General features: G+C 54.1%; 1 protein-coding gene across 1 annotated transcript; it reads left to right on the plus strand.

Moving 5' to 3' along the window:
- The first annotated feature begins 694 nt into the window (after nt 1-694).
- MB (myoglobin) lies at nt 695-9430 on the plus strand. The gene is made up of 3 exons (XM_090272536.1): nt 695-874; nt 5192-5414; nt 8709-9430. Exons 1-3 carry the CDS (start codon nt 780-782, stop codon nt 8853-8855), a joined length of 465 nt encoding a protein of 154 aa, XP_090128662.1. The 5' UTR covers nt 695-779; the 3' UTR covers nt 8856-9430.
- The last annotated feature ends 4177 nt before the right edge of the window (nt 9431-13607 follow it).

Consider the following 13607-nt stretch of genomic DNA (forward strand, 5'->3'; position numbering starts at 1 on the left):
GAGCCCAAGAGAAAAAAATGAAATACGACGTGGTGAGGTGAGTGATACAAAAGGACCACAGACAGATGCACGGAGGTGCCTGCCTTGAGGAAGTACATCAAGCAAAACTGTTCAGAGGGAAATATTTGAGCAAGGCCCAGGAAGCCAGTTTCTGGGTAAAGTGAGAAAAATTCAGATTCCGAGAGGCCACGGATTTGTCTGGGTTTGCCAGCTATAAGCATAAAACCACCCAGGCTCCTTCCCAGCGCTCCTGGCTGGGTGAGGGGCGTTCTGGCAAAGTGGGAAGACCGTGGACAAGGAGGCCGCCCCAGCGCCAGCCCCGGCCCCGGCTGCCCAGGCTGAGGAGCATGACAGTCCCTCTCCGGACGGCTGACGGCAGGCAGAGTTGGGTTTCAGGCTGCTGGCATCGGCCGTGGTGGTGCCCTTTCTGCTGGCCGTTGAGAATCCAGACTATGGCCCAACCTCCTCCCCACTCTTTCCACACACACAACCACCCCCTCCTCCATGTGGCCTGAGTTGTCCTACCTCCCCACAATGGCACCTGCCCCAAAATAGCTTCCATGTGAGGGCTAGAGAAAGGAAAAGATTAGACCCCTGCACGAAGGCGGGGGTTGTGGGGGGCGGGGGGGGGAGAGTGAGCAAGCTGTCAAGTGATCTGTGTCAAGCATCCAGGAAGGTATAAAACCCCTTTGGAGCCAGGCAGCCTCAAACCCCAGCTGTCAGGCCCAGGACACCCGGTCAGCCTACACCTGCTCTTTCTGTCTTCTTCAGACTACGCCATGGGGCTCAGCGACGGGGAATGGCAGGCGGTGCTGGCTATCTGGGGGAAGGTGGAGGCTGACATCCCGGGCCATGGGCAAGAGGTCCTCATCAGGTAAAAGGAAGAAATTCCATTGTCATGTCACCTGCTTCCCAAAGATCAAGGGTGGTTGATCGCAAGATGGAACGTTTGCCCTGGGGTTGACCAGTTGGCTGTGTTAGCTGGGTTTGTGAAAACCCCTCATTGGTTCTCCTTTGTTCTTAAGTGTCAGGGATAAGAATCAGAACAGGAAAGGGGATGCATCTCACAACTGTGAGATGCTTGATGATCAAACCCTGAATGCCTAGAGACAGTCAGAGTTAACAAGGGCCCTGAGAGATCTTATCCAGCTGCCTCACTTACTGGATGAGGACACAAAGGACCTGAGAGGGGATGGATGTCCCCCAGAGTCAAAAGCCCATTAAAGTCTATAAACTCTCAAGGCTAAGATCTGGGCTTCAAGATAAGACATGTAGCACTAGACCTGCCTTTGCCACTGAGCAGTTGTGGGAGCTGTGGGAAGACACACAACCTCTCTGAGCCTCGATCTCTCCTCCTGTGCGATGGGGAAAATGCTAATATGTGCATGACAGAGCAGAAGTGAGAACTGAATAAGATGATGCATGTAAGGGGCCCGGCACAGCTCCTGGCATATAGAGTTCCAGACGATGTTAATAACTGTTCCAGATGAAGCCCCGCCCAGGGACCTTTACGGTATTATAATTAGAAAATAGATGACTTTTGACTTTGAGTATGTCTTGAATCTGAGAGCTCAGAATGGTGTGGTCTGCAAACACATCTTGTCTCCTACAGCAAGGGGCTCCAGAATAAACCAAAGTTGGGGGAAAGTCCAAGGTTTTTATATGGAGGGTGGCTTTTGGCTTGTAAACAGTATCTCATCGTCCGTCCCATTGCCTGCTACCCCAAATGGTGATCAACTCCCCTCTTCTCCTGGCCCCTTCTCTCGTGCTCTGGGAAAGTCCAGACAAATACCTAATAGGGTATAAATCAACAGTTTTGCATTGGGAGGAAGGGCTGCAGGGTTGCCACGAGTAAATGGATTGGCCTTTGCACTTTAATTTACAGATGAACTTCTCCCTCCGTCTGAGCCAGAGCAGGTCTTCCCCTGCACTCAGATGCCCTTTCCGTCTTCCTGGGGCTTCACCCATTTCTAGTTCCCGTGCCTGGGGAGCACGACCAGTCCTGGGATATCTGGTACTTGAAGTTTAAGCCTTCAGTGGCCCACACTGGAACCGCTAAAGGAAGGACAGTTCAGGAAGTTCTCTTAGGGTATTTTCTTATGTCTTTCTCCTTCTGTCTCTGTCATCTGGCTGCTGGGGCTGCAACATGTCCTGCCCCACCAAGTTGACATCAACCCTTCAGCCACCAATTTACTGCGTGACCTTGAACAGGTCACTAGTCCTTTCTGGGTCCTATTTCCCTCTTGGCTGAGTGGTCTCTGAGATCCTCCCTGCCCTCATGCCCTAGCTTCCTCCAAGTTCATGGTCTGCCCCACTATTGGAGCGGGGCAGGGTAGGTAGTTGGGATGGGAGACCACTTTGCAGAGCAGGGGTCTTTCCAAGGTGACATGGGACTGCTAGCCCCAAGGTAGTGACTGGATGTCTTGAAGGAGACTTGGGGTATTGTATCATCAGGAGAAACATTTTCTCCCCTCCCAGGGTAGATCAGAGAGTCCTGCCATGGGCCAAGGGCCAGGGACAAGATGTGATGTCTAAGGCTGGTGGCCCCTTAAAGCTCCAGAGGGCCTGCTGCCCTGTCACATCTTAGGCTGCAGGACATGCAGAGACCATGACAACTGGTTCTGCCTTCTCGATGTTCGGGGCATGGGGAGGGGGAGGGGACAGAGTGCAAACTCCCAGGCTGCCAATGGCCCCGTGTGACCCGGCCTCTTGGTTCTGCTCCAGAGAATGAACCTGGAAGGGTCATTTCTCCCACGTGTCTGATTATAACAGAGGGCACTGTGGTTCAGCTGAGTCTGTTAACAAAATGCCGAGCGCGCCACTGCAAGTGTATGATCGTCAAGTTCTAGAACACAGAAGCTGGAAGGGCATTGGAAGAATCTAATTCCGGGAGTGGCAGTTCAGGGTGAAGGGCGCCGCTGGATGGGCTCCAGGCCCCTGTCTTTCCTTCTCTTGCCCAGACTTTTCCTGCTTCATTCACTTTTGCATTTGAGCAAAAGATTTCAAGGTCATGAAAAATCTGAGGGTCACTGCCGGTGGACAATAATTCTCATGACAGAGGGGAAAAGTGGCCCAGGAGTCCGAGACAGCGAAGGCAGCTGCAGGCAGAACCAAAGCGTCCTGACCCTAACAATTCCACTGCTGCTGGGGTGGAGGTGGTGACGAGGATGATGAGGATGGAGCAGATGATGAGTGTGGACATGATGAGGAGGAGGAGGGAACAGCAAATGTTTAAGACTTTGTTAGCTGAGAAATCAGCTAGACCAACCCTTGTGGTTTACAGATGGGTGGACTAAGACCCAGAGAGTTTGAGTAGCTTCTTTAAATTCACACAGCACAGTGCAGACAGAGCTGGGGTCAGAACCCCACTTCCAAAATTCTCAGTCCCATGTTCTTTCTCTGGGATATCTGGGGGACTCCCAAAATGTCTTAGATCTCTGGCCCCTTTGGATCCCAAGTCCTCGACCCCCTTCCGCCCCAGACAATCTCCTTCCCGTGTCCTGGCATCGGGCCTCTGCCTGCGGGTGCAGGGTCTCGCTTTGTCAGGCAGGAGTTCCAGGATCATTGTCACCAGATAATAATAGCCAGGAGCTACGTGCAGACCCTTGGGTGAAAGGTGCCAGAGATGAGCTGTCAGTGACACCCAGGCTTGGCCTGGGCCCCAGGGTGAGGTGGTGACATTGGCCATGGCTGTGGACAGCCCTGGGCTTTCTGGGAAAGCTGGGGTTGTGGAGAGGGGTGGAGATAGCTCCTGCGGGGAGGGAGTGCTCCCTGTTTGTGCTATGTGGTACATGCTTGTGTGTGTGTGTCTATGTGTGCGTGCATGTGGGTAGAGGTGTGTGCTGGAAGATACTTGTGCAAACTGGGGTGTGTCCACAGTCAGGGTTAAGGGTGTCACAGAGCCAGGAAGCTACAAAAGAGGAAACTTTCAAGGAACTGAAGCCACTAGACGGGATGGGAGAAAGCCTGGGCAGGCAGAGTTACTTCTATAAACATTCAGCGTGCAACCCCGGGTGAGAGAGTGAGCAACGGAAACACCCAATGCTGGGTTTGGGTCTGGGCTCTGTCACGACTGGCCATGTGACCCCGGGTTAGTCACTTACCGCTGTGGTCTTCTGTTGGCCCGCTAGTAAAATGGGGGAAATTCACCCCTCCCCAGGGCCAGGTGTGACTCCCCACACCAGCCTCTTTGCAGCAGGAAAGACTGAGGTCCAGGGCAGGAGGTGTAGGCTCAGGATCACGGGCAGAATCCCTCTGCGGCCAGCTCACGGGGTCCCTGGTCTTTGGCTGGCAGCTCCGCCCAGGGCCCCTCGCCACCTGTACTGTGAGGGAGGTGGGAGGTGCAGGGGATCAGAGCCGGGGCTCAAAGTAAGCAAGAGCTTTCTGAGCCTGGGAGCTGCTCCGGCGTGGGCCGGCTCTCACAGCAGGTAGGGAGCCTCCCATAGCTGGGAGTATTCAAGCAGCCCAACAGTGATCCCTAGGCAGGAAGCTGCAGAGATGGTCCCCAGCGGGGACTGCATTTTGAGTCACTCAGACCTGATTTCAGTCTGGCTCCTCTGCTCACCAGCCCTGTAACATTGAACTAGGACCCACACTTCCAAGCGGCCATTCCCTCACCTGTAGAGTGGGGACAATTGGGCCCTGAGGGAAATGCAGAGCTTGCACAGGGCCTGGCCCACGGCAGGTGCTCAAAAATCCAGAGTCCTTTGGCCCCCATCTCTGCTCCTCCCTTGATGCTACTGAGACATCTACTCTCCCAACTACTTAGAGAAAACTGGGGTGAGGCCAGGGTGCAAGGCAGTGATGTCTTTCCTTCCTGCCTCTCACGGTAACAATGAAGAAGGAGATAATAAAAACAGTAACAGACCTGAAATCTATTTGACCTATTAACCAATGTCACCCCAATAAATTTAATTTTTTAAAAAATTATAGCAAGCAAGCACTTATACAACACTTATTGTGTGGCGCTCAGCATGTATGATCCCACTTAATCCTCACAGCACTTCCATAGGGAGGGACTAGTTACCCCCATTCCTCGGGGAGAAAGCGGAGGCTCAGAGAGGTGAAGTGAACCGTCCAAGGTCACACAGCCTGGGAAAGGGAGGGAGTCTGGATTTGAACTCAAGGCTGGCCGCTTCCAGACCCCACTGCATGTTCCTGCCTCTGACTCCAGCCCTCCTTGTGCCCACAGTCTCTTTAAGGGGCACCCTGAGACCCTGGACAAGTTTGAGAAGTTCAAGAACCTGAAGACGGAGGACGAGATGAAGGCATCCGAGGACCTGAAGAAGCATGGTGCCACCGTGCTCACTGCCCTGGGGGGCATCCTCAAGAAGAAGGGGCAGCATGAGGCGGAGCTGAAGCCCCTGGCCCAGTCGCATGCCACCAAGCACAAGATCCCTGTCAAGTACCTGGAGGTGGGAAGCAGGGCCAGGGGCCGGGGAGAGGAAGGAGGGAAGGAGAGGCCGCAGAGGGATGAGATCTGGGTTTAAGTCCCAGCTCAGCCACTAACTCCCTGGGTGACCTATGTCACTGTTCTTTGTGCTCCGGTTTCCTCACCTGCGAAGTGGGCTTTGCTTTCCTCCTGAGGTCACTGAGATTATATATATATTTCTCTCCCAAATCGGTATGTCAGTAGCAAGGAAGAAGGGGCGAGTGGATATTGGGTGTGCAACTTGCATTCTTTCCACAGAGAGGTACTATTATCGTACCCACTCAACAGATGAGGAAGCCGAGGCACAGAGAGGTTAAGTAGCTTATGGGTGGTCACAGAGGTAGCAGATGGCAGAGCCAGGATTCACATGAGGTGTGTGTCCCTGCAGAACCCCAGCTCCTAACCCCTGCGCCACGGGAGCCGGAAACATGCAGGACTCATGTGGCAGGAGCTCAACTGCTGGGGCTCTGTTCTGGGGCGGGGTGGCGAGCAGGCTGGCTTTATTGGTTCCAGCCTATGTACAGATGAAGAGACAGAGCCTCAGAATGTCCTAGAAGGGGAGGGGGCGTGGTGACAGGGAGCACCAGGGAGCTCGGGGACATATGGAGAGGTGCGTCCTCTGGGGGATGGCAGCAGCAGGCAGGCTGGTGCTGCAATGAAGACAAGAACGATGGTGACAGAATGTGCCTGGGTCACTGCATGGAATTCTCACAGTTACCCCAAGAGGTTAGGAACGGCATTCAGTGTCTTCTTTTCCTCTGATGCAAAAGGAGTTCAGAGGTAGGGAGCCCAGAACTGGAAGAGGAGCCCTGGGGATACAGATTCTTTCTGCTCTGCTCTCCAGACTTAACTCATAGTCCAAGGCGGCTGCTAGAGCTCCAGCCATCTCGCCCATATTCCAAAGAGGAAGCAGGAGGAGGAGGGGAAGGCTCTCTTTTAAGGAGTTTAAGGAGTCCCAGAAATCTCATCCCCCTGTTTTGCTTGCACCTCATTGTCTAGTAGTTATAAGATCACACCTACCTGCATGGGGAGCTGAGAAATGTAGTCCATTGCTCTTCCAAATACAAGTAGTGTTCTGTTACCAAGGAAGACGGAGAAAATGGATGTTAGGCAGGCAATCAGCAGTCTCTGCCCCAAGCAGGTAACTTTTTTATCCCCATTTTTACGGATTTGGAAACTGAGGGCTCAGCGAGGTTAAGCAGCTTGCCCAGGGTCACACAGCTAATAAGCCAGGAGGCAGAGGTTGATCTGTGATGCTCTGGAGCCCAAGCTCTTAATTCCTGTGACACAATATCCCCCATCAACAGTCAACACAACCACCCTCTTCAGCCTCTCCTCCCTGAACCCCTGCCGGTGCCCCCTCACCCCAATCACACACAATGCTGCCTGCCCAACCCACTCAGCACCCTGGACGTGAGGAGCCAGGCATGCCACTGAGATCTGCGCTTACTGCGGTTCCTGCCCTCCCCATCTTTTCTTGGCAAAAATCCCTGTCGGAGGCTCAGCTCAGAAGCCGCCCCCTCTGCACAGGGCAGTCAGCTGCTCCCGCAAAGGCACTTGATCCTTATCCTGCCACATCGCCTGCCCAGCTCTGTTATAATTTATGTCTTTACCCAGCTGTCTTCTGGCTGGAACTGTGCTCCTCAAGGGCAGTGCCTGGCTCTCTCCCACTATTGAGGCCCCGGAGCCTGGGGTGGGTTCACAGTACAACTGGAAGGCCCACTCCCCTCTCTAGGGATGAAGAAACTGAGGCTGAGAGGGAAAACCATGTAGCCAGGTTAGCACCACCGGCGAGGGGACTAGAACCTGGGCCGATGTCAACACATGTAATTTACTGCAGACAGTTAAGACAGAGCCCCACAAATGCTCCCCCCTCACTGATGTACCTCCTTCCGCGTTCTTCATAAGAAATCGGTCCTTCTCACCTGGAGCCCGGGGACCCCCAAGGGCGACTGTCTTTTCTCACTTGTCCAGCTGCCCCGTCCCACAATTTTCTAGACATGAGTGGCTCTGCCACAGACTCAGGAAAGGCTGACTTGGGGGTCCTGATGGGGTCATCAAAACCCCCATTTACAGGTGAAGTCACACACGGGGGTGGGTCAGGGCAGTGCTGGGCTGGGACTCGAGTCTCGGGTCTCTCAAGTTCTCCGAGGTTAGGGCTTGCTCCACAGCATCCAAATCCTCACTTCATTTTGTTGCATCTATGATATTAAAAGTGAACTTGACACATGTCCCCAAATCAAGGCCCAAAGGTAGGTGTCTGTGATTTTGAACCGCATGTTTACTGGGTGCTGTGCCTCTTGGAGTCTCCTTCAGCCCGTAGCCTCCCACCCCCCTGCTCTGGCCACTTGCACCCCGAGGCACACTGAGAAAATTGGAGAACCTGGCCATGGTGCCGTCACCAGCTCTGTCCCCAGCGCTGATGGTCAGTGGCCCACAATCCCCTGGGTGCGAGCTCTGGCCCTGCCACCCACTTGCTGCATGACCTCCGTCTGGGCCTCTCCTCTGTAAATGACCCCACTTGGTCCACGACCAACGCTGTGGCTGCCATTGAATCTTGATTAACTGTTGAAAAAGCGCAGGAGCATTTCCCATCCAGAGACCTGCCAGCTCTAAAGCAGCCCCATGCCGTAGATTTTCCTACATAAAGACAGCGGTGACGGTGATGCCAATGTGAGACTCTACGGTCCTGGGTGTGAGCCGCAGGCCTGGTCCCTTCCCTCCTCCTCTCTCTCCTTCCCTCCCACTAAAGGTTTGGAGCTCCAGGGCTGGGCCTGGCACAGAAAATGTGTCGCTCTGCACCCTGTACCCCACAGACTATTTAAAGCAATGACCATACTAAGCCGTTAATGCAAAGATACATACACGCAAATGGAAGTCGTTTCTTCCTAGATTTCCTGACTGCAAATGCTGGGGAACGTCACGGACGAGAGCGTTTCCCTTCCTCCCTCCATCCGCTGGTGGCGGTGCCTGAGCTCTTGCCTGGCTGTGGTGGGGTTCTCGCCCCGAGCGCCAGCTGAGGAGGGTAGGGGGTACGCCGGCCCACCTGGCTGCGGGACCTTGGGCACACAGCTGGTACCGTGATGGGCCTCAGTTCCCCTGTCCATCCCTGTCTCACGGGTCGCTGGGATTAGAGGAGTTACTCCGTGGACACCACTCAGAAGTGCCTGGTGTACAGGGGGTGCTCGGTCAACAGCCCTGGAAGGAGGAGGAGATGGGACTCGGTCTGATTCCCACCTGCCCAGTGACCTGCTCCCCTCTGGGCCCCTCCCTGCAGTTCATCTCGGAGGCCATCATCCAGGTTCTGAAGAGCAAGCACTCCGGGGACTTCAGCGACGACGCCCAGGCAGCCATGAAGAAGGCCCTGGAGCTGTTCCGGAATGACATCGCTGCCAAGTACAAGGAGCTGGGGTTCCAGGGTTAAGCCCCCCAGAGCTCCCACCCCCACCCACCTGGGCCCAGGTCCCGGGGCGGGCGGGGACCGAATCTCACAGGGCTGTGTAGTTTGCTTCTGCGTGTCTGCTTTGTGTATGACAGGCGGGTGGGAGAGGCAGAGGGGCTGCGCAGTGGGGTGCTCAGTGGGTCCCCGTGCCTGGGGCAGGGCTCCCTGTGGAGCGTCCTCACCTCGGGACCGGGGAGAGGCGTGGCCCCTGGCTCCCTGTGGCCTGCAGAGTGGGGGTTGTTCTTACTCTCCTCTCACCTAAACCCCAACCAACCCAAGTCCTTCCAGCCTCCAAACTGACCCACACCTGCACCCTCACCTTTAACCCCAAATCCAAGCTGCAACCTAAGCCCCCGCCACAAAAATTTGCTGATCCACCACCCTGCCCCTTGAAGACAGCCGAATGTCCCTTTGTAATGAGGAGGAGGCCTGCGGGAGGCGGGCAGGAGGGGCAGCCACGCCCAGCCCAAGGGAGGTGCGGGGTGTCTGGGACAGACATGTGCCTTCTCAGCTGTGGGGTGACTCACCCGGTTTTAATAAAAGACTCTGCAACCTCACAGCCTCTGTCCGGAGTTTTTCACACACCCCACCTCCACCCCAGAGCAAATGAGGGGGACTTCCAGGGGGAAACAGCAGAAGGCAGATAATGGAATTGAAGATGCTGAGACCTCTGTGGTAGGAGGCATGGGAGGGCAGGAGGGGAGACAGGGCAGGGAACCGCCTTCCTTAGGGCACTACTCAGTGGCAGGGGCCACGCTGGGCACTGGGGATGGAGGAGAGAGCCTCATCTGGTGGGGAAAGGGGGAGGTCAACAGACCTTTGTCATATGGTGTGATCAGTGCCAGAAGCAGGGGCACAGAACCAGGGGAGATGGTCAGGCAGTCACATCCACCCGAGTGACCTAAGGACACTGGCTATAAGTGGCAGAGATGGGTTCAAACAGTGGCCTGGAATGCAGGGCAGGAGGTGGGGGGACTCCAGCTAGGGAGACAACTAGGCGGCCAGCCAGTGACGTGCTGACCTTCTGGCCACGGAGCAAGGACAGATGCAGGGGAATAACTTACAAACGCAAGCCAAGAGACAAATCCATATCTGCAAAGGCCAAGTGCTTGGGCAGGATGTCTAAGTATTACTTCGAGGACCCAGAATAAAACATTGGCATGTGACTGTGGCAGCCAGGGAGCAGGCTTGAGAAGAGGCTGTACACAGGGGCCGTGGAAGAGGGTCTGGTGACCTGGGTCCATTGGGGTGCCCAAGCCATGAGCAGGGCACTAACTCTGGGGAGCCCCAAGTCCTTGGGCCCATACATTTCCAGGGGTTCCCAGAACAAGCACCTGAGTGCCCCCCACCCTCCAGTGTCCACACCAGGGCTCAGCCCCCTGGAATGAGCCCGACCTCACTGCCCCAAACCCCAGACCACACCAAGGTTCACAGTCACTGAACGGGGCCAAGTTTATCCGCTGAATGGAGACACATCTCAGACCCTAACAGGCTCATTTCCCAAGCTGTGCTACACCACCAAACGGTGACATGGATGGGTTCGCCTCCCTCCATCTGCGTCTGCTGGGCTTTGGGGACTCGCTGGCATCTCAAAAGACGGGAGAGAAGGGGAGGGGAGGGCAAGAGAAGGGAAAATATTGGAGCCTGGAAAAATATTCTATGTGTTTATAGTAATTCAATTGCACGCCCAGGCGCTGAGCGCTTACTTCTGCATAAGATACGTGTGCAGGATTTCAAGTTGAGGAAGGCACTCCCCGCCCTCAAACTATTGACAGTCTAGTCAGGGACACCCGTGTGCTGGTTGGATCAGGGCCCAGAAGCTCAGGAGGGCAGAGACGTACTGTCGTTTGTCTTTCATTCAGCGCTTTCAACAAATGTTTGTTGATCAGAGCAAGTTAAAAAAAAAAAATCTCAGTTTATGTACCTTCAACGTGCATGAAATACCACTTCTTAAAATATATATATAAGTCAACTGAATTTTTGTTTGAAATCCTCATCGTGGCTGGGGGACAGACACTCAGTCTCAGTTTCCTTGAGGTTTCTCCCCAGTTCCAAATTTCCCTGAGGTTTTGGCTCATTCCAAGGAGGTTCCGTGGGCTAAGCTGTCGGCGAGAGTGGACAGGCAAGTGGCAATCTGGTTGTTGCTGTCATCTGTCCCCAGTGGTATGTATCCCCAGGGATGCTACACTCTACTTGGTCCCCACCAGGCGTCTGAGAAACTCTGAGGCTGCCCAAGGTTCCTTCTGCCTGAGGCCACTTCTTCTTGGGGACTGCCCTGCCTCGTGGGGATGCGGGGCACAGGCTTCTTCTGTTCAGACCCAGGGGCCTGTCTGAGCTCTCCAGGGCCTGGCCGGGCTGCCTGGGTGGCTGCAGAGCTGCGCCCACCGCGCGGGGCCTGGCTGAGGGAGCTCGTAAGGGCTGGATCCGGTCTGGTCTGCGCTCCAGCTGCCAAGCTGCAGGTCCAGAAGGGGAGCCTTTTCCTCGCTCGCAGACGGTGCTCTCTGAGCCAGCAATGGCCTCGAACAGGGAAAACTGCCCCTTCTCTGGGAACTACCACTGACTGATCTGTTTCTTTTTCAACTCTCTTCCTTCTGCCTATTCAGAAAATCATCGTCCAACCAGGCACAGGAACACCTCGTGATTTTCTCCAAGACTTTCATTTTGATGTGTTTCTTTCTGACCCTCTCGGGGCCTGAGCTTTTGATTCTGCAAAGCCGGGAGAGAGACCTGTTTTTCTCGCATCGGCAGCCACATCCTTTGCTGAGGCTCGGGCCCAGAAATGCCTGCTGTCTGGAAAACAAAGAGCCAAGGTGGAAAGAAAAACCCCGGGGGAAAATACAGGCGAATATGTTCAACATGTGATCTTGTCATGGCTTTTACTATTCTGAATGGATTTTCCAGATATTTATTGAGCAAATGCTATTTCCAGGCTCCAGATTGGGGCTAGGGTCCCAACCCTGGTGTGGGAACCGGAAGCAGGAGGCCTCGGACTGAGGACAGTGGGGGGGTGTGGGCGAGCAGAGACAGGGGAAGAGAGTGTGGGGTACAACCCTGCAGTAGGAAAGCATCTCAAAATTGACTCACCGGTGGTGCGTGAATGCATTTGTCAGACAAATGGCTACTGAGGCCTGAAATGGGCCAGGCACTGGGCTTGCCCCGGGGTGAAGCAGACAGCCCGGCCCCGCCATAGGGCAGAGGGCTCTGGAGTGTGGGGTGGGGAAGGCGGCGTCCTGAAGAGCCAGAGAGCCAGGGAGCCAGGGCCAGTCACCGTGGACTGTGGACTAAGGTCACACAGAGGGCGGTGCCTTAGTCAGCGCTCTCCAGAGAAACAGGCCCTATAGGATTTAGATAGAAATATATACATATATATATATGTGTGTGTGTGTGTGTGTGTATATATGTATATATACACACACACACATATTTTTTAATGTTCTTATTGTTATTCTTACAGTTGTCCCGATTTTTTCCCCTTTGCCCTCCTCCCTGCAGCCCACCCCCCACTCCTGCAGCCAACCCCCACACCGTCGTCCATGTCCATGGGTCACTCATACATGTTCCTTGATCTGTCCCTCCCCCCTCCCCTCTGGTCACTCTCAGTCTGTTCCTTGTTTTCATGCCTCTGGTTTTATTTGGCTCATATACACAAAATGTTACATTTGAAGAGATATCACACAGAATATATATCATATCATTTATATATATAAGAATATGTAATATATACATATATAAAATACATAATAAGAATATATTATATATAACTTACATAAAACAATACATAGACAGTATCTCTTCAAATGTCGCCTTTCCTCCATTCCTCTGTTGTCTCCCCTGTGTTTCCTGTGTGGCGTGTTCTGGTCTGGCTCACGCTGTCCTTCATGACTTCCTCCTATTTTCTACCTCTCTGCCATTTTGTATTCCAAGTAAGGACGGCCTTGAGTTTCTTGCTTGCTCAGGTATCCATTTTTTAAAGTTCGTTAAAAATTTTTATCCAGCATTATCGTAGCATTAGGAGTGGGGTGTATTTCTCAACATCTTGTCTGTTGTACTTTCAAAAATGGAAATCTTCATCACAATGTATAACTATAGATTCGGTAGGATTTTTTTTTTTTAATCTATTGGGGTTTTGTTTGTTTCTCCCCTATTGGGCAGAGAGGGCAGGGGCCCCCTCTGTTCTGCTCATCACTGCAAATAATGAGTCCCTGGCCCGATGCTCCGTCAGCGTCGGCACCAGCGTCTACTTCCTGAACGTAAGCTGTGCATGTGTGTGTGTGTGTGTGTGTGCGTGTGCGCACACCCGTGGCCGTGTGCCCGGTAGCTGTGTGAGAGTGCGTGTGTGATTGTCACTCCTGCTCTGTGAGGTCTGACCTTGGCTCTCTGTCCATCTCCCCGTGGCTCGGTAATCCACAGGAGTCACACCCCAGGACAGCTGAGCTGGCCTCTCCAGGACTCTCCGGGCCAGCTCCAATGACTCTGCCCGGGCTGCGGCTTTCTGGGGGGAGCCAGGCTGAAAAGGAGGAGAGGGCACGAAGGTCTGGGGGGCACAGGCAGGCACTTGTGAGGGGCTGGATGTGGGAGACCAGTCCCTGAGCCCTTGGCTTGACAGGCCTCCAGCTAAGCACAGCTCGAGGCTCGGGTGGCCAAAAGGTGACGGCACAGGCTTCACGAGGTGTGTCACAACACGTATGCCCATCAGCCACTTCACGGATCATTTAAAGCATCTCTCATTCTCTC

Source organism: Furipterus horrens, unplaced genomic scaffold (genome assembly GCF_987537825.1).
Source record: "Furipterus horrens unplaced genomic scaffold, mFurHor1.1.pri manual_scaffold_4, whole genome shotgun sequence".
NCBI classification, from domain to species: Eukaryota; Metazoa; Chordata; class Mammalia; order Chiroptera; family Furipteridae; genus Furipterus; species Furipterus horrens.